The following is a 27,404-nucleotide window of genomic DNA, read 5'->3' as shown; positions in this document are numbered from 1 at the left end:
TTAACAAGCGATTTAGGCAAGTGACCTAGTTTTTGACCACACATGACCCAGTTTCGAACTTTACCTAGAAATCATCAAGATGAACATTCTGACCGAGTTTCATGAAGATCATAAACGTGGCCTCAGTAGTGTTAACAAGCTTTCCCTTTCATTTGACCAGGTGACCTAGTTTCTGTCCCCATATGACCCAGTTTTGAACTTGGCTTAGGAATCATAAAGATAAATATTTTTACCAAGTTTCATGAAGATAGGGTCATAAATATGGCCTTTAGAGTGTTAACAAGAATTTCCTATGATTCGATAGGGTGACCTAGTTTTTGACCCCACATGACCCAGTTTCAAAACTGGCCTAGGAATCATCAAGGTGAACATTCTGACCAAGTTTCATGAAGAGAGGGTCATAAATGTGGCCCCTACATTGTTAACAAGCTTTTCCTTTTATTTGACAGGGTGACCTTGGCCTAGAGATCATCATTCTGTGCAAGTTTGTATCAAATCAAAGCAGAAATGAAATCTCTATATGGCTGAAAGTGCCAAATTAGAAAATTTTGCGCCTTTCAGGGGCAGTAACTCTAGAACCCATGAAGGACTCTAACCAGTTTTCGAAAGGCACTGAGATCTTATCGAAACTTACACGGCTACTAAACGCTAGGGCCACCACCAAATTGTGGTGATAAGGAAAAGAGCTATCGACATTTCCGTGGTGCAGCTATCGCCCGTTTCTACTTGTAAACACGTGAGTAAAATTTATATTTTATCTTATATTTTTATTGATAGAACTTTTTTCAAAAATCGGAGAATGTAGTTCCGTGTAACAACACTTTTACTAGAGGTTGGCTGTGATTTCATTAGAATAATATGCAAATTTTGGTGTCAGGAGCTTTTCTCCCGAATCTGACGGTGGCACATTTTCATATTGGCCAGGTTTCGAACACCATTCCGATGAATGGATTCACTGTAAGAACATACATGCGCATGCAAATGGTGTAGAAATGATAAATAACTATATATGCATACACCATGAATAACAGAATCTCGGGTTAGAAGAAATATACCAGGATTTTTAAAAGTGGTGGCGCTATAACTCTAGTGATGGCGCTATACAGTAGTGGTGGCGCTGTTACGGCATTCAGTAATACGAACTGCTGACGCATCCGGAACAAAACAAACACCAACATTCTCTAACAGATAATTTTTCTGCACGGAATTATGTTATTAAAGAAAGAAAAACACGATCATAGTTTATTTACCTTTATGAACATTCTCAATCCAAGAAAAAAAAAAGAACAAAATACTCACAGACCCTTGGGACTCTTGTAGTCAAAGTAAATATTTTCCTTTGTTTAAAATGTTAATGTAGAATTATTTCTAACCTTTAAATATTCTACCTAAATACAAACGTAAGTGTACTTTAAATTCAGGTCATGAAAAATAGTAGCAATACTTTTATTTCAAACAAAGATTTGTGTCCAGGAAATAATCTGAAGATAGTGTAGAATTTATTTGTTTTATTAAGATTCTGAAAGTTACTTCCCTTTGTTTTTATACGTCGTTTGCATGTCATTGTAAACAAAAGACCTTACTTTCACAATTGTTTCTGAAAAGTGAGTACAGTACATTTTCAATTCCAATCGATTAAATATGATTGATCAATAGAGCCTAGATCTGAATCCATATATATGTAGATTATTTCGCGATCATGTAGGGGTTACTACATGTATTTTGTTGAGTAACGTAATTTAGGTGTAGTATGGGATAGGTTGATAACATCGATTATTGTAGAAATTTCCGTGGCTTGCAGTCAGACATTTTCATATATTAAATATTAAAATTGAATATATCAGCCAATAATCATATACAACAGCGCCACCACTACTGTATAGCGCCACCACTTGAGTGATAGCGCCACCACTTTCAAAAACAGTGTGTTTTAACTTTTTACTGTTTTTCGTAATTCTTTGGTGTATGGGTATACGTGTAATTCAATTCTACACCGTTTGCATGCTCAGGTATGTTCTTACAGTGTGTCTTATCATCGGAATGGTGTTCGAATACTGGCCGATATGAAAATATGCCACTGTCAAAATTGGGAGAAAAGCTCCTGGCACCAAAATTTGCATAATATTTTAATGAAATCACAGCCAACCTGTTGTAAAAGTGTTGTTACACGGAACTACATTCTCCGATTTTCGAAAAAAAAATTATCAATGAAAATATAAGATAAAATATAAATTTTACTCACGTGTTTACAAGTAGAAACGGGCGATAGCTGCACCACGGAAATGTCAATAGCTCTTTTCCTTATCACCACAATTTGGTGGTGGCGCTAGCGTTTAGTAGCCGTGACTTAAGTGTAGTTAAAATCAAATGTAAAAGGTAAAAATTAACAAATTTTGGCTCTTTCAGGTTTCTTTCCTGATTGAAGAATCAGGGGATATAACTCCAGAACCTATGACTGGATCTGCTGGATTCATCATGGAATCCAAGATATATTGTTTTTAAAGATACATGTATTTTGCAAGTTTGTATCAAATCAAACCATAAATGAAGACTCTATATGGCTGCAAAAGCCAAATCAGCAAATTTTGACCCTTCAAGGGGTCATAAATTTGCAACCCATGATGGGATTTGGCCAGTTTTCGAAAGGAACCGATATATTATGCTAATACAAGTGTGTGCAAGGCTGAATAATCTATCGTGCTCAAGCCAAAATAGCAAATTTTGGCCCTTTAAGGGGCCATAACTCTGGAACCCATGACGGGACCTGGCCATTTTTCGAAAGGGACCCAGATATGATGCCAATACAAGTTGTGTGCATGTTTGATTAAAATCAATAGCAAAATGTGGTCTCAACTGAGTTCACAAAAAGTTGTGGATGGACGGACGGACACCGACAGACGAGGGCTGATCGCAAAAGCTTACCTTGTCACTACGTGACAGTTGACTGAGTTGAGCTTAAAATTTAACCAACTCCAACACTGACACTGACGATAAGTGACAACAATTCCTCGTAGATTTTTTTCAAAAATCGGACGAGCTAATTAAACAAAGTGCAATCTGTAGCTTTATTTTTTTAATAGCAATGATCTGTACAATGATGAATGAAAGCGATAATAAAATCAATGTCTTACATTTGAATGTAAGATAAATGAAAACATGGCTAACACAAGCCTTCCACAGATCTGTATATGATGAAAATGTTAACTTGTCTGTGACAAAATATCTAACCATACATCACACAGTTAGCCATTCCACTTCGTATAAAACCTACTAATTTGAGGTCATAACTTTATCTAGTCAAGTCTGCTTTCAAACAGTCTGTGTTTCATTTCCCTCATACAAGTAAGTATTAAAATATTTGTTGTCTCCAAAAACATTAATACACAATATCATTCTGTAATAATGAGTTCATCTATTCCCCAATCTTCAAAGCTGCCATCTGGTAAATAGCGCCGGATAATCATTGGAATTTTTCTGGCTCTGAAATAGTAAAATCTTTTTATTGGAGACAGAAGCATAAATTTTGTATTTGTATTTTTACATATACATGTAGAGTAGGTAACATCGTAATTTATTTATTTTCTCCAGTAATCGTTAACAGAGCAATGCCCAAATTCAAAACAATCATGAAAATTATAAATTATTAACTCCAGAAAAAAAAAGAACCAGGAAGAGTGTATTCTTGAGAATGCGTATATATCTGTTGTAAACCAATGACACAAACTTTACCTAATTTATAGTAGTTTTCACACCTGCTTCATCCCTAGGTATTCTATAAGAACCATGGTAATGAAGGGGAAAATATACTAACCCGTTTCAATCGCGCATTTCACACCTAAAACACGCAGTTCAGTAAATGTGTACTATGGATATCAAACAAGTGGTAATTTATCTTCCATTGTGTACCGGTCACATTTCTTCAATACATCTTATCTTAGAAAAACAATGCGTAGTTTATAGTTATTTCAACATTACACAAAAAACTTGCTTGAACTTTCCTGGTGAAGTTCCGTTCTAGATTACAAAACATTCTGATTGGCTGTTGTGAAAATGTATGTCAATCGTCATTTTACTACATGTGTTCGCTAAAATGTGAAAATGCAGCATAAATGTGCAAAATGAATAAAATAAACAGAACAGATGCAGGCCAATGTACGATTTCAAATTAAAGATTATATACAAGATGAATTTCATTCGTCATTTCGAGTTTTAGTGTAAAATTGTGATTTTTTTTTAAATTCTGTTTTTGTTTGTTTACATTTCGCCAAACATGTGCACACTGCCGTGACCTCTAGACCAGATGTTCATTAGGGAACGTCACGTAAGCTTTTTCTGTAACTTTGACGAAAGCATAAAATATGTTGATAATCTCAGCAATATGGAATATTGAGACAATGTGACAGGTGCACGATGGAAGATAAATTATCGCTTGTTCAATATACTAGGTACCCATTCACCTAACTGCGCGATTAAGTTTAAATGTACGATTGAAATGGGTTAGTATATTTTCCCGTTCATGACCATATTTCTTATAGAATACCTAGGAGTAGGGTATAACATGTACAGAGGCATTTTCTTTCTGTTCTGGCGCCAGTGCCTAATCATCTGAATAGGAAGTCTGTCTTTATAATATATACTGTTTGCAGCCTATTGGTATCTGTTGGAGTTGGAGTAACTGATCTACATCGCTGTATCGGTAATTATGTTCAAGGGCCATAATTCCGAAGTGCCTGGGCCAATTTGGCTAGTTAACGAACTTGGCCGAGAACTTATTGGCAAATACATTTTGTTCAAGTTTGGTGAAGATCGGATGAGAAATGTTTGACTGAGTGCAGACAAGCTTTGTGACACACAGACAGAGTAAATCAATATGTCTCCCACACCACTGTGTGGTAGGAGACATAATTACTCGAATACTTACTTCAGTTCTTTCATAGCAATAATCAGTGGATCTGTTTCTCCCTCTAACTCGACCATCACAGGTGCACACATTCTGTTCATGCAACAAAAAAATATAATCATTATACTATCACCAAAGATTTGTGCTAAACAACACCAATAATTAGGCAGACTACAACTTAAACACTGAAAAGGCTTATCTGATGCACAAATAGCATTTATAAACTTTGAAATTTTGTTGATTTTCATTTTACTCCTTGTCTTCCAATGACATTGATCAATCAATCAGCTGTTTGGTAAGCAGTTTATGACAGTCTGTTTTTCCATGCTCTTAAGTTCTACATTCAAACAAAACTTAAATCCAAAATCAAATCAGTGCTTTCTTTTTTGCAGCCGAATACAGGCTGTTTCCCCTAGCCAAAAATAGCTATATTTTCCCTTTGTGAAAGCTCATATCACCCCTTGAAATTTGACGAAAATGTTGTGTAATATGTGCAGCGAATCATTTTACGAGGTCAGCACTTATATACATGTATTTTCAACCCTTATTACCCCCATACTGCTTCATATCTACAGATCGCGCAACTATTGTTGTCTGATAATTATGTCACACTTACTATGTTTAATTCCCATCAAATGAAATATTCATAAGGGCATTAACAAATGCCTTTCAATATATTTTTACTATGTCAAAGACCATTATTTAGTCTGGCAGCGTGAACTTCCAAACAGGCCATCAGTTGCACATAATAAAACAAAATCCTAATGTTTCATGACTCTAGGTTTTATAATTTTGAGAAATGTGCAACACAAACTTTCAGGCCCTCTAAGCTTATCTTTGACAAAGTCACAAGCCAACTCTGGGTTGGCCGAGTGAAATCCAAAATAAAGACCTCTTAGTGCAAAACCAACTTCACATGTTGAATAATATTCCTATAAGGTTTAATGACTCCAGGTCAAATGCTTTTTGAGATACCCTCAACACAAACTTTTAGGTCCTTGACTTAAGTCAAGAGACATAACTCTGGTTTGAGTAAAATTCCACATAAAAACCCAGGAGTACAAGGTCAAATACTTTTCAAGACATGCATGAAACATTCAGATGGACCAACGGATATTTGAATGGCCAAACATAAGGATAAGTTTAGCATGCTGGACAGGATTGGTTCTGCCTTTTCAACCAGTGTAGATCATGATCAGCCTTCACATCTGTGCAGTTTGATCATGATTTGCACTGTTCGCCATTCAGTTAGTATCTTTTTGGTAAGCACCCCTTTTAAGTTAATGGTACTGTCCAAATTGAAAGATGGACAATTATTTTAAAGAAAATTAGCATGGTAAGGGTTAAGTGCCCCCGAAAATTTACAAAACTGCACTGTAATCTGAAACTTACGCAATTTGTAGTGCCCGTGTACCCAAAACCCTAGCCCTTTCATATTTGGTCATATAGGGTGTAGTGATTCTTCTAGCAGGCACAGTTGGTTGTGCTGCGTCTGCTGGCAATATTTCCATCTGACCATCACCCTGAAAATAATAGGATCCATTCTGTAACTAAATTTCAGTTAATGCACACAATTAATAAAGTTTTTGACACAAACAATGCAAACTATTAACAAATGAGCAAAATAAATTACAAACTACTGACACATTTTCCTTATTATATTTTAGATATTTCTAAAACAACTTGAAAAAGTTTACTCGTTACCCTTGACAAATGCTTCATAGAAATCAGACAAGTAATATTTGCACCTAATAAATAAACTTTGGTGACAACGTTCACCACCTGCTCATACTGGGGTTTGAATCTGCACATTCCTGTTTTATAACTTTTATAAGATAAAGGCATTCAACCCTTACATCACTTGTCACACTGTATTTCCAAGAAATTTTCAGTTCTCAACAAAAATCCTATTCTGAACTTAACTTCACTGGATTCAAACCAGTGTTAACCCTTACCATGCTGGACACGATTGATTCTGCCTTTCCAACCAGTGTAGCTCATGATCAGCCTGCACATCGATGCAGTCTGATCATGATCTGCACTGTTCACCATTCAGTCAGTATCTTTTTGGTAAGCACCCCTTTTAACAGATAATGGTACTGTCCAAACTGAAAGATGGACAAGCTCATTATAGAAATTTAGCAGGGTACGGGATAAGGCTTAAGCCAAGTCTTACCTCCTGAGATTGTATATGTTCATCCAATGGTTCATCATCATCTGCATCATCAAGATCATCATCAAAACTGAAATTTACATTTAAAAAATATTAGCAATACTTGCACAATAGTCAAAGTCCTTTCATAAGAAATACTATATTTCTTACAATTATTGGCAACTTGTACGGTACATAAACTTATGCTCACAAAAAAAACATAAATACTTCATTTTGGTTCTTCGAAACAGTCTTAACTCCTGTTTTTTGTTTGGTTTAAAAGTCCACAAAAAAATCATTACCAGGTAGAGATAGGTCTAAATGCATCTAAAAATTGGAAGTGACATGCATGTCGTACAACAGAAAAGTGGTCTTGATTTTTCCCTACACTCAATAATAAAACAAGAGGGCCATGAAGGCCCTGTATCACTCACCTGACCTAAGAATCATCAAGATTAACATTCTGACCAAATTTCATTAAGATATGGTCATACATGTGGCCTCTAGAGTGTTAACTAGCTTTTTCTTTGATTTGACCTGGTGACCTAGTTTTTGACCCTTCATGACCCAGATTCAAATCGGACCTTGAGATTATCAGGATTAAAATTCTGACCAAGTTTCATGAAGATATAGTCATAAATGTGGCCTCTACCGTGTTGACAAGCTTTTCCTTTGATTTGACCTGGTGACCTAGTTTTTGACCCCAGATGACCAAATATCGAACTCGTCCAAGGTTTTATTGAGGGTAACATTCTGACAAAGTTTCATTAAGATTGGGCCAAAATTGTGACCTCTAGAGTGTTAACAGTCAAATTGTTGACGATGACGGACGGACGACGGACACAGGGCAATCACAAAAGCTCACACTGAGCACTTTGTGCTCAGGTGAGCTAAAAAGTTATATAATTATATTATATAACCTATTTATAGTATCAACAACTTCCCAAAAAGAAGCTGTAGATACTGTATCACTAATTATCTTTGCCAAACAAAAATGCATGTTAAAGGAGCAGAAAATGTCAGTCTTTACCATCAAGGATCATAACTCTGAAGGTAGCAGTCCAAACTGTAAAAAAAATAAATAGTTAATCGAGCGGAGTCAATTTGGGCAATATTGACCAATTCAGGGGCCATAACTCAGGTGATAATGGTCCTAACAGGCTTGTTAGGCCAAAAAAAAAATATGTATGTTTCCGGTGACCCGACCGACCCTAATTTTAGCCCCCGAACCTAGACTTTTTTCGGACGAAAATTTGCGGGTACGAAAAAAAATTATATGCTCTCATTTAGGAACATCGGATCGATGGACATTCATCGAGCTCTTTGAACAAGTCCACCCACCGACAGGCAGTTTCTTGGGAAGGATCTGATAATTCTATATTCACATTCATCGTACACTGGCGAGTTAAATTCTGGATAGGACAAGTGGACTTCGCTGTATACTCGACCGATCGGGCGAGTGGTTTTTACGTCGTAACTTTACCAAATTCAGAAATTATATCACGAAAAAATACCTGGATTGACTGGAATATACCCGCGAATCGAAAAGATTTCAAAACGACATGCCGGTAATTTTCCATTCCACGAGCACGTGCGATCTATCGTAATATTTAATTTACATCGCCGTTACTTCTGTTTATCGACACGTACACAAAAAACGCGCCTAGTGCATTCATTTTTTAATATAATCGCTTCAAATTTTCAACACCGCTTGAGAAGAAATACAGTTTGAATTCTAAAATAATTTTAATAAGACATCTACAAAAATGTAGGCAATATTCTATAAAAACGGCCGAATTTTCATATAATCACTTGTAAAATTTCAAACAGCGCGATCTTAATTACTTATTTCTTTCTTAAAGTAAATAAATGATACATAATATGGTCATAAAATTCAGACTTTTGACCAGAAAGTATAAATCAAAGGCCTGAATGGCCTGAGTCGGCTAATGATTGATGTACTGACAGTATAGTCTACCAGTTTCAGTTTGTTTTTAGTTTTTTTCTTAAAATTTCATAACACAGCTCGATATTTACCCAAAATATTATATCCGGATACGATTACACTTTTCTCCAGTTTGAACAATATATTTTACAAATTGTGATGATACGAAGAAATTTAGCAGCAATTGGCAGTATCTGACATTGAAGTTTACGGTTAAATTACCTCTTATTTAAATCTTTTCATAAAAAAGTTATTTCGTTTCGTGAAAGCAGCCAAACATAGACGATCTACTTTCGATTTCAAAAACTACAAGAAAATACAATTTAATGTTTCGCCGATTTGTTTATTTCTCGAAAAATAAGAATTAAAATCATTTTAATATCAGTAGTAACTAAACAAACCAGTAAGAGCTTCTTCTTCCGATAATTTATCCGTTTACCGACTGCAAAATTCAACCCACGCAAAGTTTATAGAAATCATACGATGCGTGTTTACGTTCAATGTGGGAGAATTAAGGCTGATCGGCTATGTTACCTAACGCATCCAGACGATTCAGATTTTGTTTTTAAAAAAGCATTGTGTGCGTTTCTGTAATTTTATATACGTTTTTATACGCTTAGAAATTATTAGACATGCGTATTTGCATTATTTCTATACGTAATTTACGCTAATACGCATCTTATCCGGAGCCCTGTGGAACTATTTTTTGTCTTTCGCTGGATGTTACCCAAGCTTTGTAAGCCTGCGCAATTCTTAAAATGCACATTTATGCTTAATGAGTTACATTCGAGAATTGCACAATTACAAGTCATAAATATGACAGATTACATCGTATATTGGTCATAGCAAAGGGAATTGACACAACTTAACTTCATTCATGCAGTGAACTGTTTGAAGTTTGAGAAATCTAATGGAACTACATCCCTTCACTGTGTTATTTGGTCCATTTAGAGAATCGTTGGATAGCAAGGACTTGTCAAAAGGCTTTCAGCCTTTAGCCGACTCAAAAACAGAATTAACAAGAAATATCTTTAAAAATGATGGTCGGCGAATTGTAATAAGGAAAGAAGTTTATGAATTTTTCATCTAACATTCATCTTTCATCTAACATTTTTCAAATTGCAAAACTAAACACCGCACTTTAACAATTTAAATGGTTCTCTTTTAATTTTTCGCAAAGGTTTCGTAGGGTTGCAATTTTGTTTCGTTTATCCTTAGACGAATAATTACAGCAGTAGTTTGATGAAGATTCGGGAAGCGGTTCATGAGAAGAGGTCATTAAACGTGTTTATATTTTTAGCTAAATTGGTCCCTATCCCCATTTGTAACAAAATAGCAGGCAGGGGTTTTTTTTATTCTATAGCAGAGGCCGAATATCGGCCTCGTCCCCCAGCCGAGGATTTCCCCCACAGCCAAGGATTTCCCCTACCGCAGTCGAAATTCCCCTACGTCCGAAATTTCCCCCCTCCAAAATCGTAAACAAAGCAATGGAGATTACTCCCAGCGATTTTCCCGACCGAATATCGGACCCGTTCACAATTGCAGACGGTCTTTCACAATTTTCAATGGGTGTGAAAACCTTTAGAAATAGTAGAAACATGTTAGAAGAGCGTTCAGTGGACCCGAGGTTCCGGTTTTGACCAGCGAAAATCGATAAAAACTCATATCTGACCCGGACATAATATGCCGTGGGCGTCTGCTTGTCTCGCGGTAATACTCCTTGATGCGTAACGAGTTCGAAAGCTCTGCCCCTTGTCAATCAAAATCCCAGTGAACTTCATACTGTTTGTCGACACCAGCGTAAGTATGACAGTAGGCGGAGCGTCGTATGTTAATTAGCTACTGACAGATGTCAATCACGCCACGCGCCGAGTGACACGTGGTTATCATCAGATTGTAATATAGATGATTGATAAACAATGCAGCGTCAGATTATCGTGTTTGTACCTCTTGTTAATTAGCGATAACAGCTTATGCTGTATTGTGTAATATGTGTTGTTAATTTAAAGTAATTATTTTATGTGCTTGATTCGATTAAATAAGCCGGTCGGCCGTTACGCAAATTTATTATCTTTGCCGAGGTATTTTGCTAGAGCAAAATAAAATATAAATGTTTTAAGTAATCAGATATTATAAGTATGGAATAGTTCTGGTGAAAAGATGAAATTTTATCAAGAATTTTTAATGTTTGCTTTCGTTTTTTTCATATTTGTCACACGTTTTCGCGATCGTGATTTTCGCACTTTCTTATCCTTTCTTACAAGATTTTCTAGTACAATTGAAATAAAAAGCCAACAAAAGTATGCATTTAATAATAATATGATGACTCTTGCAAAAGCAACTCTTATTTTAAAGCATTTTTTGTGAATAAAAGCATGTGACCTTTAAATATTCAATGATTTGAGCATTTCAACTCTCCCCACCCACCTTGTTACGATGATAAGTGAACATTAGTGCAAGTCCATCTATTGCTAAGTGACAGTGTGTATAGTTGCTAAAAGTTGCAAGAATATGTAATAAAAACATAGTTTAAAGTGTTTATTATGCATAATTGTAAATTCCCCCCTGAGTGAAAAAATCCCCCAAAACTGCTCGTCGCGGGCTATCTTCTTCCCCCAATGACAGGCTGGGGCCTCTTCCCCCAGTCGTAAAAAAAACCCCTGGCAGGAGAACTTACGATATTGTTACACATCGAGTTTGATAAAAATCCATTACATTTTAGTGGTTAATGTGAAGAATGGCATATCTACTTTTAGCTATAGTGGTCCCTAATAGGGTCCAAGTTCCTATATAAATAAATTTGGAAGAGGACCTTATAATGATGCTCCAGACCAAGTATGACAAAGATCCACCAAGCTGTTCATGAGACGCTGTATAAAGGCACATCTAGTTTTAGCTCTAGCAGCCCCTAAAAGGGGTCAAATGTCCCAGCTGAACAAAGTTGGCTGCGGGCCTAATAAAGATGCTACAAATCAAGTTTGATTAGAATACATGAGAAAAAATCAATTAAGGGATTTTTTTATTTATTATTTTTATTTATTTCTAAAATAGGCCAACTGATCCCGCTATAACAAATAGCATATTCGCTATTCATGAATCATTGGACAATGACGTCACACCTATAAAAAAGTGAAGGTCAAGCAAAACATACATTTGTAATTATTTCAATATTTCTGTTTCATAAGCAAAGTTTGACCATAGTCATATCACATAGATAAACTGTATGCAGCGTACCTTCATTTCAGTGTAACGAGATTCAGTCATTATATAGCATATATATAATAAAACAGATTTCAACTGAGTTCAATATTTGCATACCATACTAAAGAAAAATATTCATATATAATAAATCAGTTAAATAATTTATAACAAATATATTAAAGCAAACAAGTAGTCATTTTAATATGCAACCTGAATAAGTCACAAAAGCAAGAAACCTTTTTATATACAGACGACAATTGTAACAAGGAAAATCTTTTAAAAAGCACTTCCCTACATAAAAGACTCTTATCACACCCTTATTCATGTGATACGCAGACCGTATTCAGCTCTTTCTTTAATTTGATATATGTTGGTATTGAACAGGTTTTTATCATATTTATTAAACTTACTTATCATTTTGAGAAATATCAATATTCTTGCTAAATATACTGAGCCAAAGTTAGCTTTAAAAACGTGAACAGCGTCGTTTAGGATAAACGCTTTGTCTACATTTCACTCAGCGTAGCACAATCAACAGAGTGAAAGAAATTGACACTCTCGTCCAATCAGGCAAAGTGTTGCATAAATCTTCCATTTTGATAAATTATCTATAATGCGTTATCAAGTAGTTTGATTTGCAAACTGAAGTCACGTGGCATAGGTAACGAAAACGAATTTAGACGGCGTCGCCGAAAAAATCTTAATTAATGAAAAAGCGGCAGCAATTTAAATACATGGAGTAAAACGATTTTTCGCAAACAGATTTAGCGCGGCAGAATAGGTTACGTGACATCGTGAATGTAAATAGAAATGTGGCTTTAGAATAAAGCAGTATGATGTTGTTGCAGTTTTTAATTAAGTTTTAAATAATGAATCTTCGTACAAGTATTATTTTTGACACTACACTTTATTCGTGATATTGCACATTCGCTTTTAAAAAATTAAAGAAGAAACTTTTTTATTGATTTAAGAAGCGAGGCGGTACGATCAAACAGTGATGTTTCACATGGCGAGAAAACATGACGTAATGCCAAGACAATCTCGGGCAACTATACCGCTTTGATCTCCACTTCAGATGCCATGATACCGACACACTCCTTTTAGCTCTTTGGAGGTTGTTAATTAATGATGAAAACAAGGCCAATTACTTAGCTTATAAACAGAATAATTTTCGATAATTTTTTTTTCCGCTTTCACAACAGGTGTGCGGATGATGATAATTGTGTCCATATTTTTGGGACACTTTTCAAAATAATTATTTTCGGGAAATAAGTCTTGAGAAAATGAAACTAACTAAATATTTTATGCTGTCCCAAGACTTTGGGAAAATACGGTAGGGGATAGACTTTAATTATTATTACTATCGCTGCAGTTATTTTGGAGAGCAACTGGCTGGTGCTGCTGACAAAAATAGAGGAAAGAAAAATAAAAATGTCTGCTGTAAAAAGGAAATTTAAGAAGAACAAATATGCTTCCTTAAAAAGGAAATGTAGTGTGCAAGAGAATTGTATTTGTCTACTGTGTGTTACATTTAAAATTTACTTATTGTACATGTATAATACTCCTTTCATAAAAGTGACAATATTAAACATGTCAATTATAAGGGCAAGTGACTGTTCACTAAGGGCGAGTAGATTTTAGTGGTTACTAGTCCTGCAGGGCAAGTGGTGTGAAAAAAAGTTTACACCCCTGCCTTAAACTTCACATAAAAAATCATAATTCTAAGCTAGGCTTGAACCAACGGAAAACCAAAGGTGCATATGTCGAAATATTCTGACGGCATGTATTTAATAATTTGACTAAAAGCCAAAGGGTATATAAAAAGCTGTGTATTTAAAGTGTACAGCATCTACCATCTAGTACAGACATATATGTATTGATAAGACAGTAGGCAAAAGCAAAGACAAGGGAATTCTACTACCGTAAAGATGCGAATTCTGCTCTATCCTAAAAAAAAAATAATAAAAAAAATCGACCTGCCTACAATATTTTTTCTGGCATGTCACAGGAAACATACATTTTTTTTTTTGGCCTTATAGAACTTGGCCTAGATTTTATAGAGATACACATTCTGTTTAGTTCTGATACAAAATACTTTAACCAGAAGATGCTTCTGTAAACTAGAATGTGTCTGTAGGACACAGGGTGTGCACCCCACTGGTACATTTGTCATAAAATGAGGGCCAATAATTCAAATGTTTGCAGTCTTAATGGGGTATAGCCTCAACAATCATTTTATGAAAAGGATTCATTATTCTAGGCCCTTTACTTTTTGAGCTATGAGCATCACAAACAAAAAATCCACTATTCTGGCTATTTCACGGGCCATAACTCTGTAATAAGAGCTAAGATTCTCAAGAGGAATGCCAAGTGTGCAAGTTCACATCACGATAAAGACTCCAGCAAGGTTTCCTGAATTTACATCTGATACTTTTTGAGCTAGGCACATAATTAGGTGAAAAAGTGCATTTTTTTACTATTTCAGGGGCCATAACTTTAAAAATAGGGGGTGGAGCCAGCCAAATAATTAGAGGTGTGCAAGTTCATATCATGATAAAAACTTATGCAAGTTTTCAACCATTTATATTAAATACTTTTTGCGCTAGGTGCATCACAAGGTGAAAATGTGTATTTTTGACTATTTCAGGGGCCATAACTCTAAAAATAGGGGGCGGACCCAAATGAAAAATAGGAGGTGCGCAAGTTCATATCATGATCAAGACTCCTGCAAGTTTTTCATGAATCTATAATTATCAAATACTTTTTGAGCTAGGCATGTCACAAGGTGAAAATGTGCATTTTTGACTATTTCAGGGGCCATAACTCTGAAAATAGGGGGCGGACCCAAATGAAAAATAGGAGGTGCGCAAGTTCATATCATGATTAAGACTCATGCAAGTTTTTCATGAATCTATAATTATCAAATACTTTTTGAGCTAGGCATGTCACAAGGTGAAAATGTGCATTTTTGACTATTTCAGGGGCCATAACTCTGAAAATAGGGGGCCGACCCAAATGAAAATAGGAGGTGCGCAAGTTCATATCATGATTAAGACTCATGCAAGGTTTCATGAATCTATATCACTTTTTGAGCTAGGCATGTCACAAGGTGAAAATGTTCATTTTTTACTATTTCTGGGGCCATAACTCTGAAAATTGGGGGCAAAGCCAGATGAAAAATAGGAGGTGCACAAGTTCATATCATAATCAAGACTCATGCAAGGTTTCATGTATCTGTATCAAATACTTTTTGAGCTAGGCATGTCACAAGGTGAAAATGTGCATTTTTGACTATTTCAGGGGCCATAACTCATAAAATAGGGGGTGGACCCAAATGAAAAATAGAAGGTGCGCAAGTTCATATCATGATTAAGACTCATGCAAGGTTTCATCAATTTATATCGAATACTTTTTGAGCTAGGCGTGTCACAAGGTGAAAATGTGCATTTTTGACTATTTCAGGGGCCATAACTCTGAAAATAGGGGGCAGAGCCAGACGAAAAATAGGAGGTGCGCAAGTTCATATCATGATAAACACTCATGCAAGGTTTCATCAATTCGTATCAAATACTTTTCGAGCTAGGCGCGTCACGAACTTCGGACGGACAGACAGACAAGACCAAATCTATATGCCCCCACCACTCATTGGGGGGGGGGCACAAAAAGCGCATATCTCCCCCAATGCAAAGACGTATAGGCAATAAGTCAATAGGGGAAAGGAGCAAAAGTCAAAGAGACACTGATGGCTGGCTTCAATAGGAATCATCTACTTGGCATGTCCAGTCATCCCGCTAAGTCTCAACATCCTTGGCCTAGTGGTTCTCAAGTTACTGTTCAGGCTCCTGTGACATTGACCTTTGATCAAGTGACCCCAAACTAAGTAGGGGTCATCTACTCTGCATGTCCAATCATCCTATTAAGTTTCAACATTCTAATCTAGGTCAAGAGGTTCTCAAGTTTATACTGTCCGGAAATGATTTTACATGACCAGGCCCTTGTGACCTTGACCTTTAATAGACTGACCCAAAAATCAATAGGGGTCATCTACTCTGCATATTCAATCATCCTAGTGCATTTGAGTAATCAATTACAGGTGATTACAACTACAGTATTATTACTGTATTCGATTACCCAAGCCTGATCCTATGACGTTTTAACATTCTGGGTCAAGTGGTTCTCAAGTTATTGAATGATTGGAAATGGTTTTCCATGTTCAGGCCCCTGTGACCTTGACCTTTAACAGAGTGACCCCAAAATCAATAGGGGTCATCTACTCTGCATGTTCAATCATCCTATGAAGTTTAAACATTCTGGATCAAGTGGGTCTCAAGTTTTAGATCAGAAATGGTTTTCAATGTTCAGGCCCCTGTGACCTTGACCTTCAATGGAGTGACCTCAAAAACATTAGGGGTCATTTACTCTGCATGACCAATCATCCTATGAAGTTTCAACATTCTGGGTCAAGTGGTTCTCAAGTTATTGATCTGAAATGGTTTTCAATGTTCAGGTCCCTGTGACCTTGACCTTTAATGGAGTGACCCCAAAAACAATAGGGGTCATCTACTCAGAGAATAACTCTGCATGAACAATCATCCTATTATGTTTCAACATTCTGGGTAAGTGGTTCTCAAGTAACCTTTAATGGAGTGACCCCAAAAACAATAGGCGTCAACTACTCTGCATGACAAATCATCCTATGAAGTTTCAACATTCTGGGTCAAGTGGTTCTCAAGTTATTGATCGGAAATGGTTTTCAATGTTCAGGAACTTCAGGCGCCTGTGACCTTGACCTTTGATGGAGTGACCCCAAAAACAATAGGGGTCGTCTACTGTAAGTGTACTTATATTAGCGTAAACACCAGTCTAAAATTGAGTAGTTTCGACATATTAGCGCGTACGTGTATTAGCGCATTATCAGCAGCGCTAAAATTGCCAATTGGCGATACAGCTGAAACACAAAATTCCGAACAAATACGGAATGACCCGAACATGACTGTTGTATGAAGCAGTTCTGCCCGGGACTATATATACACGTTTTTTCATTAAAAAATATTACTTAATAAAGTTTGCATATGTATTAAGTCTTTTTTTAAATAAAAAGCAATTTATATATATATTATACATGTTGATCTGTTTCTTTCTTCTTTCTTCTTATACTGTCACGGAAAAATCTCGTACTAGTAAGTAGTATTAAATAAATGTTATTATCTCCATTATATTTTATTTACACTTTGTACATGTATGCAGTGCAGAATGGTGATAATTGTTTGTTTTCAAATTCACACTTGGTTATCAAAGCAGTAAAATGTTATGGTAACACTCGTAATTAATGCGACCAAACAAACTGGCGATCTACTTCGAAGGTGTTATATACGATGTTTACGGACAATGGCGAAGATAGAAATAAAGGCAACTAAATTTACAATAATAGATGACTTTTGCACTAATGTACAAGCAGGTTTGATTATTCTACTTGAAACATGCTGCAGAATATTAGTTAGGAATGCAGTTATTGTCATATTTACACAATAAATATGTATTTCTCTGTGTTTTCTTGCATTGTAATTACGGTATTATCGATAGATAAATGTTATTTTTTATTAGGAGAGCCTTTCATTTCAGTCTAATATTAGCGCTAGACATGAATTAGCGCATGCCCGTTCCCGCGAATAGCGTGAAAATTAGTACTCCGCTAATATTAATACACTTACAGTATTCCAGCAGCCATACCACCCTATGAAGTTGAAGGTTCTAGGTCAAATGGTTCTCCAGTTATTGATCGGAAATGAAGTGTGACTTACGGACGGACGGACGAACGGACAGGGCAAAAACAATACAAGACATAATTATCGGGTGGACACCGTCAATTATGGCATATCTGACCAATTCAAGGGCCATAACTCTGGAGATACTGGTCCAAACAGGCTGGTTATCGAACTTGGCCTAGATTTAATAGAGATACAAAATGTAATACAAGCAGGTCTCCAGATAAGATGCGTATTAGCGTAAATTACGCTTTGAAATAATGCATATACGCATGTCTGCTAAATTTTTAGCGTATAAAAACGTACATGAAATTACAGAAACGCATGCAATTACTTTTTACTAGCGTAAACAAAATCTGAATCGGCTGGATGCTTTACATAACAGAGCCCGATGGGCATTCATTCTGCCACATTGAACATACACAGGCATTGAATGGTACTCTATAAACCTAGGTTAAACTACATTATACACTCAGTTCGTGCGTAAATCAAATTGTTGGGAATTAATATTGATGGTAAGGTAGTGTATTTTAAAGCGGTGTCAATTTAAAATATCAACTTCCAGTGTGGAGTAAACAACAACATGCAGGGTTTTTTTTTACGACTGGGGGAAGAGGCCCCAGCCTGTCACTGGGGGAAGAAAATAGCGCGCGATGAGCAGTTTTGGGGAATTTTTTCACTCAGGGGGGAATTTACAATTATGCATAATAAACACTTTAAACTATGTTTTTATTACATATTCTAGCAACTATACACACTGTCACTTAGCAATAGATGGACTTGCACTAATGTTCACTTATCATTGTAACAAGGTGGGTGGGGAGAGTTGAAATGCTCAAATCATTGAATATTTAAAGGTCACATGCTTTTATTCACAAAAAATGCTTTAAAATAAGAGTTGCTTTTGCAAGAGTCATCATATTATTATTAAATGCATACTTTTGTTGGCTTTTTATTTCAATTGTACTAGAAAATCTTGTAAGAAAGGATAAAAAAGTCCGAAAATCACGATCGCGAAAACGTGTGACAAATATGAAAAAACGAAAGCAAACATTAAAAATTCTTGATAAAATACCCGTTTTAAATTTCATCTTTTCACCAGAACTATTCCATACTTATAATATCTGATTACTTAAAACATTTATATTTTATTTTGCTCTAGCAAAATACCTCGGCAAAGATAATAAATTTGCGTAACGGCCGACCGGCTTATTTAATCGAATCAAGCACATAAAATAATTACTTTAAATTAACAACACATATTACCGCTAATTAACAAGAGGTACAAACACAATAATCTGACGCTGCATTGTTTATCAATCATCTATATTACATACTGATGATAACCACGTGTCAGTCGGCGCGTGACGTGATTGACATCTGTCAGTAGCTAATTAACATACGACGCTCCGCCTACTGTCATACTTACGCTGGTGTCGACAAACAGTATGAAGTTCACTGGGATTTTGATTGACAAGGGGCAGAGCTTTCGAACTTGTTACGCATCAAAGAGTATTACCGCGAGACAAGCAGACGCCCACGGCATATTATGTGCGGGTCAGATACGAGTTTTTATCGATTTTCGCTGGTCAAAACCGGAACCTCGGGTCCACTGAACGCTCTTCAAACATTTTTCTACTATTTCTAAAGGTTTCCACACCCATTGAAAATTGTGAAAGACCGTCTGCAATTGTGAACGGGTCCGATATTCGGTCGGGAAAATCGCTGGGAGTAATCTCCATTGCTTTGTTTACGATTTTGGAGGGGGGAATTTCGGACGTAGGGGAATTTCGACTGCGGTAGGGGAAATCCTTGGCTGTGGGGGAAATCCTCGGCTGGGGGACGAGGCCGATATTCGGCCTCTGCTATAGAATAAAAAAAAACCCTGACATGCCTCTTTCAAAGAATGTATGAAGTGAACAAACGTGCTATGTATTCTTTAAACCAACAAAAAAATGATTCCCAAAACATTGTTAAAGGTATATTGAATAATCTATTGGATTTGGCAGTGAGTGTGAAGCTAAAGCAAACCACTGGAGAAAAAGAAGCAAAAACTTGAATGCTGAATTGAAACTGAACTGCAAACAAATTCATGGGTGTTACACCCAATAAATATGTTATAAAACTCATTTCTGTTTTTTTTCTCATTTAAAAATTTTCAGGAGTAAAAATACTCCTAGTCAATTTCAGATTTTACCATTTTACTCATTCGCAAGAATTATGATGAGTAAATACTCATAGGCCAAAAAAATTATCTGGAGCCCTGTACAAGTTTGATTCAGCTCTGATTTAAAATAAGCTAGTTATTGAGTGGAAACTGATTTTTCCTGCCGCCACAGTCACACTACCCTACCGCCAGCCTGTAAAGGGTGAAAACATAATACATCCCATTTTTTTCAAATGGACGAAATGCCTGAAAATTTTAACAACAAGACACGAAAAGTAGGTTCAGAAATACATTACTTTGGTGTTTATGTAAATGGTTTTTGTTTTGTGAACAGTCAATTGTAGTTACTTCCCCTTAAGCCGCGTCATTGAAAGGCATGATAATGTAAGCATCTGCTGATCGTAAACATGCCATCTACAAATATTATTGTAAGTATTATATACAAAGAAAATCAATAAAAGTGACGCTAAAAGTACCTCAAATTAGATGTTTTGTTTATCAGACAAACCTTAAAACTACAGATTCGTTTACCACTCAGATTATTACACCTACAATGGCTATGTCTATTCAATTTGAAACCGAAAGTAAAAAAGAAAAACTAACAATAATAGCGTCAGTGATGACTGATTCAGGTAACGATCTACATGTAAGACTTAACAGAGATATAAACTAGTTATTTTATTTAGGGGCCCAGACTGTAAAAGAATGAATGTTTAACATTAGGTATATGCGCATTTTCTCTAACAATTTAGAGACCCAGCCCAAAATCTAGGGGCCATGGGCTGGGCCCCTGCTAATTTATAGGAAGCGTCTAGGGGTACGGATCCGTACCTCTAGAATCTGATTCTAGAGGTACGGATCCGTACCTCTAGACAAGCCTGTTAGGGGTTTTCTAGGGATACGGACCTCCATTTTTCTAGAGATTAAGGGTCATTTACATTTCAAATTTTGTTGAAAATGAAATAACAAATAACATTTCATCAGAATTCACCTTAAACTTGGATCTAAATGGTTTACAGATAACAACATTCATCCGATTTGTTACATTTCCTTTCGGAACGTAAATAACCGAGGAACACCAAATAAATCACGAAGTTTCGACCTGGCAGAAAAAAAAGATATAAAGATTAAACAAAATAATTTGAAGTATGTTGGGGAAAAACTATTTTTAATTGATAATTAGCCCTTAGTGTATTTATGTTTTTCACACATTTGGTAGCCGTTACGAGATACATGGGACGTTTTCACGAACAGTTTCTTTTACTTAATGTCGCTTAATTGATTATTAAACAATCAGTTCCGTGCCGATTATCATTATACAACAATGTACATTGTTAAATAACAAAATAGATTGGTGCATATTATTATGCCTAATTTATTTATTTATTTGCTGAATTTCAAATAGAATTCATTGAAGGGATAGATTCATTCATTAATCTAGCTGTTATTAACAGTTTATTTGACAACAAACTAATTCCTATCAGCACAGAACAGTGTATTCATTTGGAGTTCCTCTGTTATTTAGGTTTTGAAAGAGAAGGTAAACAATCGGGACGAACGCTGGCAGTGCTCCAGCTAGGATTGAAAAAGGGCAGGGTGCTGGCACTGAAAAGGGCACTTCTGGGGTGGTGGTCGGTCCGGGACCGTGCTCCCCCGGGAAAAAAATATAACTGGTCCATGCATACAGTGCATTTAACATACTTTAGGCATGGAATTTGACATAATTTAGGCATGTTTTTTGGCACACTTTAGGTATGGTCTTTTAATAGGCTATGTCTGTCATCTCTAATGCACCAATTTATTAACTAAAAATTCTGCTGTTTGTATTTTACTTGGCATTCATTTTCAACTTGTAACATTTCTTTGTAATTGAATACTGAATAACAATATCTATGTGTTTAGGCCTATTTTACTTGTTACAATTTCAGTACACATCTTCTCCATGTAGGCTACTTGATATTTATATATATATATATTATATACAGAAAATAAAGTTGAAACTTCCACTTAAATAAATGAAATCAGGCAAAGTTTTTAACTTACAACAGTCTAAAAGCAAGTTTAGCACTTGTAATAGACATATTCTGGGTATCCAAAATTTTATATCCGGATATGGTTACACTTTTTTCTAAAAGTCGTCGAATGTCCAGTTTAAACAATATTTTTGAAAAAATATTATGATGCAAAGACAGTTTAACAGCATTTTACAGTATCTGACATTAAAGTGTACCCTGTCATTACATCTTAGTAAACTAATTTCAAAGAAATCTTCATGGAAAGTCGGCAATTTCACAAAGCAGACGACAACCTACTTTCGATTTCAAAAACTTGTAAAATGATAAAATCAAAAATATTTTCCTATTTAAATTTGACTGTGATCGATTTTTATTAATTAGATTTAAATGTCTGTTGTCTGGACTTAAGTTTCAGTTGTGTATAAAGGGGTATTTTACGACTGTATTACCGAAAACGAAAGTACACTATGACAGGTGGCGCGAAATGATAATGATTTCAGACTGGTTTGCACACTGTTTTAACACTAAGGTTCAGTGATTTTAATGCTCGTGGAGCAGTCTAAAATATCATGGTCTGCCTCGGGCACGATTACAGCAGGTAATTGTTTAATTGTTTGCTAATTATGTCAATGCCCCCCGGCGTGTATCACTCGATAAAAAGGGGTGCAATAAAGCAGTGTATTATAATCACTGAGGCAAAAAAGGGAAGTTTGGCTAAAAAAGAAATGAATGGTTGTAAAACGGGCAGGGTGCCTGGCGGGGCAACAGGGCGGAACGAATTTCGGAACGGGCGATGCGCCCTGCTGTAAATAGCTAGCTGGAGCACTGGCTGGTATCTGTAAACCAATTAGATCCAAGTTTTAAGTGAAGACTTATTAAGACTTAGTTGTTATTTCATTTTCAACAAAATTTAAGATATAAATAACCCTAAATCTCTAGAAAAAGGCGGTCCGTACCCCTAGAAAACCCCTAACAGGCTTGTCTAGAGGTACAGATCCGTACCTCTAGAATCAGATATTCTAGAGGTACGGATCCGTACCCCTAGACACTTCCTAATTTATATCCCTGCTTAACGTTAAAATGAAACACGAGATACAGTCGTCATGTCTGTTGTATTACAAGCTCAATGAGAGATGAATATTTGCTTGTACGAGTTGGTTTTTTTTTTTGATATTTCAATGAATGAATATGATAACTGTAATATCTCTTACCATAAAACTTGCCTAAAAAGTGTTGTTAGTTCATTAATTCTGAAATATAAAATCCCAATCTGGGTGTTTAACGACGCATTTTTCCCAATTGTAAAGGCTCCGGCCCCATTCCCAAAATAGTGGAAAAAAACACTAAACTACAAATAAGATAATAGTGGAGCTACAAAAATACCCCACCCGTGTGTAGACCCTGCAATTATGAATAACAAGAGAGGTTCTACAATTATTAAATCAGAACAGCCAAAATTTATAACAAATACGGCTAATTATATACTTGTCCATGTCATGGTCATCATCTGCCATCTTTTAAATCTGATTACTTGAGAAAATTGAGAGAAAATGTGAAAACAAAATGCCACTTATTTCACCACATGCACAATACGTCATTGATTCATGTGGTCATAGCTATATCCCGTAACGTTCCGTACCAATCCCACGAGAAATAAGGAGTAGCATTCTAAATATACTAGAAAGAAAATAGTTTACAGTGGCCATAACTTTACTGTTATTAAAATTAGATCTATCCGCTACAGCATCCGGGTTAGTGGGGAATAGTATAGAAAGATATATCACCAAACTGAAATCAAAGAGCCATAGATCTGTGTATTTTATAGATCTTTGCTGAATTGCAATTTAACTCATGCAAAAGGTGGTATGCTTTCAAACACAATATGAGAAGATCACGTGTTGACTTCTCAACCAACTTCCATGATACGCGACAAACTCCTACCATCCACATACATGTGCCTATAGTGACCACAACATTCGTATTAAATGACATATAGATCTCACTGAACTGTTAGTTCATTAATTCCAAGTAAGGGTGTCAAAAAGTGTCAAACTTGCCTAACTTTGTGTCTCTAAGCAGTCTTGGCTGTATTTGATGTATTTCAAATCTTTTGGTATTATTTTTTACATCTACATCTACGGGGATACTCCCAACAATCAATTTCTGATCATAACTGGGAGGTCGGGGCAGTTATTAAAAACATGTTGCTATGTTACATGATACATGATATGCATGTGTTAAGAGAGTAAGAGCAGTAATATGTACAGCTTTGTTAAAAATAAAAACAGGATGATGACATTAGTACATATGCGAGTCTAGGTCAGTTGTGAAGCACTGAAGGTTCACACTGTCCTTGATGTTATAAGGCAAGGCATTCCAGTATCTGATCGTGCGGGGGAAAAAGGAGTTCATATGATATTGTGTTCTTGAAGATGGAATGATAATGTTTAAATTTCTAGAGGCTGTCAGGTGGTTATGATCTACAGAGACGAGGTTGTGTGATATTTTATACAACATAATTAAAGATGCATGTATTCTTCTCTGTTCTAATGTCTGCCATTTAAGAATTTCAAGCATTGATGTTACGCTGCTTTGGTATGAGTAATCATTCATAACATATCTGGCTGCAGCTCTTTGCACCTTCTCTATCTCATATGCTAAGTTTTTCTGCCATGGATGCCATATGGTGTTACAGTATTCTAATTGTGGGCGGACGTATGTTTTATAGGCAGTTTCTTTGATATTACGGTTATTACATTGTACATTTCTTTTTATGAATCTGAGAGTGTTATTAGCTTTTGAAGATGTAGTTTCAATATGTTTTTTCCAACTAAAGTCATCACTAATAGTAATCCCAAGATATTTAGCATTTTCTGTGGTTTTTAGTTCTTGATTATGTAGTTTATATGGAAAAATGATATTTTTTCTTTTTTTGGAGATTCTTATGATTTCGCATTTATCGGGATTGAATTCCATAGACCATTTACGTTCCCATTCTTCTAATTTTGTCAAATCATCTTGAAGTTTGTTAGAGTCTACTAATGAGTCGATGGTGAGGTATATGATGGTATCATCAGCAAATAAGCGTATTCTACTTTTAACAGAGTCGGGAAGGTCAGAAGGACAAGGACCCAACACTGAACCTTGGGGAACCCCTGATAGAACTGGTAGAGAATCAGAGTGTGAGCCTTCAACTACTACAGATTGAGAGCGATTACTAAGAAAAGATTGAATCCAAGATAGAGATGTTTTGTTGACACCAAGTTTCATGAGTTTATAGAGAAGAAGTTGATGATCGACCTTGTCGAAAGCTTTCGAGAAATCCATTACAATGAGATCTGTTTGTTTTCCAGATTGGAGATTGTCAAAAATTTCTTGTGTAAAGGATAATAGTTGAGTCTCACAGCTATGTTTGGAACGGAAGCCATGTTGGAAAGGTGTGAGAAGATTGTTGCTGTCGAGATGGCGCATGATGTTAGAGACCATGATATGCTCCATTAGTTTGGAGGCTATGCATGTCAAGGAGATTGGCCGATAATTGCTAGCTTTATATTTAGGACCCTTTTTATATACAGGTGCAACGATAGCAGTTTTCCAGTCCTCTGGAACTATACCAGTTCTCAGTGAGTTCTTGAAGACTTTAGTGAGAAAAGGAGCTGTTTCGAGAGAAAGTTCTTTAAGTAATCTTGGTGACAGCTGATCCGGACCAGACGCCTTGTTAGGATTCAGATCCTTGAGCATTTTCAAAACACCTTCTACAGTTATATCTATATCGGTCATTTTATTTACTTGCTGAATTTTGTCACTTTCAAAAAGATTTAACTCACATAAACTATGTTAAAGGTCATGTCTTATCAATATTCATAATAGAGCACTCACTTTAATTCTTTACATAATTGGTGGTGGGATTGCCTAAGCACAGTTATACTGAAAATAGTATCTTGAGTTAATTAAGACTATTTGAAGTCAAATTCTTTGAGACAAATGTTACGTGTTACTTCTATGTGTACTTTCAGCCTAGCCGGTTTGTCGTAGTCTGCTAATGTCCTTTGCTACAAACGAGTTTTCTTGCCAAAATAAATAAATAAAGAAATAAAGAAAAGGAAAATGTTATTGTGAAAACTACTACCCGTTAAGAAGATGTTTCCCGTTTGTCAATTTGCACTCGTTTACTTCGGAACACTTCAAACAACCGTTTTCCCTTTATGATCTCGGTATCTGCCAACATGTCACTGAGAGCTGTACCTGTGAACATTGCCGGTCCAATCAGATAAGGAGTAAAATTTTGATATTTCAGTAAAGGGCGGGGTCACTTGATAAAAAAAATGCGTCAGTTGTAACGTCGCAGTTGCACCATTTATGCGAGAAAATATGCAGTATGGCTTCTTCAAAATTTGTAGGAAGTGATCCTGTTGATATTAAGGTGCATTACGAATATCACGGGACGCAAAGATGTGCTCTGATAGATTGCAACTATGCTGATTTGTTTGGAATGGGATATACTGAATTCGAACATTTCCTGAAATCGGAGATACCATTTTTACAGAGACTTTTCGTACTGAAAATAAGTTTTCTTGATGATGAGAATACCTACGTGGACCTAACGGAGCGAAATTACCACAGATTTTTGAAATTAGCAACGCGCGCGTTCAAAAGTGGAACTCCGAAAATCAGTGTGAAAGTACAGGAGGGTAGTTCTCCAGCGGTCAAAGGACTGTCGAGTCTAGGATCTTTTAACACGGATGGAACTTCTACATCCAAGCGATCTCTGAACTTTCCAGATGACAACGAATATAGACTAGATTGTACTAGTAAATACAGAAGTCCCATTGAATTGGAAATAGACTTAAAATAAGGCGAAGTCATGTCAAAGAACAACGAATTAAGTGAATTACGAAACAATACGATAAAGTTTGGCAGGAATACAATCCCGTTCCTGCTGTTTTTACGGATAATTCGAAAGGTTTATGTACCAGATGCCATCTGCGACTCGGACACACGAAAAATCGGTATGTTTTTAATATTTATATGACTGTTGTTGAAAAAGCTGCACCGGCAGATTGTTATAAAAAATCTGAAATTTTAGTTGATTTTTCATTACCGAATTCATCGTAAGTTTCACGAAATTTGATAGAAAAACACTCAGTCGCTAGCAAAAGCGTTAATCACGCTATTGAAATTTGATATAAAATGATTTATTTGTACGTTATTTCACATACACAAATAAACGATTTGCATTTTTAAAAAAACAAAAAAAAA

General features: G+C 35.9%; 1 protein-coding gene across 1 annotated transcript; it reads right to left on the bottom strand.

Moving 5' to 3' along the window:
- Positions 1-3,058: 3,058 nt before the first annotated feature.
- On the bottom strand, positions 3,059-23,786 carry LOC123551828 (DNA-directed RNA polymerases I, II, and III subunit RPABC2-like). The gene is made up of 5 exons (XM_045341037.2): positions 23,631-23,786; positions 7,077-7,143; positions 6,293-6,423; positions 4,922-4,993; positions 3,059-3,480 (listed from the first exon to the last, which is right to left on the bottom strand). Exons 1-5 carry the CDS (start codon positions 23,657-23,659, stop codon positions 3,390-3,392), a joined length of 390 nt encoding a protein of 129 aa, XP_045196972.1. The 5' UTR covers positions 23,660-23,786; the 3' UTR covers positions 3,059-3,389.
- Between the last annotated feature and the right edge of the window lie 3,618 nt (positions 23,787-27,404).

This window comes from Mercenaria mercenaria, chromosome 4, assembly GCF_021730395.1.
Source record: "Mercenaria mercenaria strain notata chromosome 4, MADL_Memer_1, whole genome shotgun sequence".
Lineage (NCBI taxonomy): Eukaryota > Metazoa > Mollusca > Bivalvia > Venerida > Veneridae > Mercenaria > Mercenaria mercenaria.
Note: the sequence above shows the minus strand (reverse complement) of the source record. Positions and strands in the feature narration are given on the sequence as shown.

Excerpts from the sequence above, each read along its gene's own strand:
- LOC123551828 (XM_045341037.2), bottom strand. The coding sequence starts at position 23,659 with ATGGCAGATGATGACCATGACATGGACAA. Across the intron at positions 7,144-23,630 it reads GATGACCATGACATGGACAA|TTTTGATGATGATCTTGATG; the intron begins GTATATAATTAG and ends TGTAAATTTCAG. Across the intron at positions 4,994-6,292 it reads ACACGGGCACTACAAATTGC|AATGTGTGCACCTGTGATGG; the intron begins GTAAGTTTCAGA and ends TTGCATGAACAG.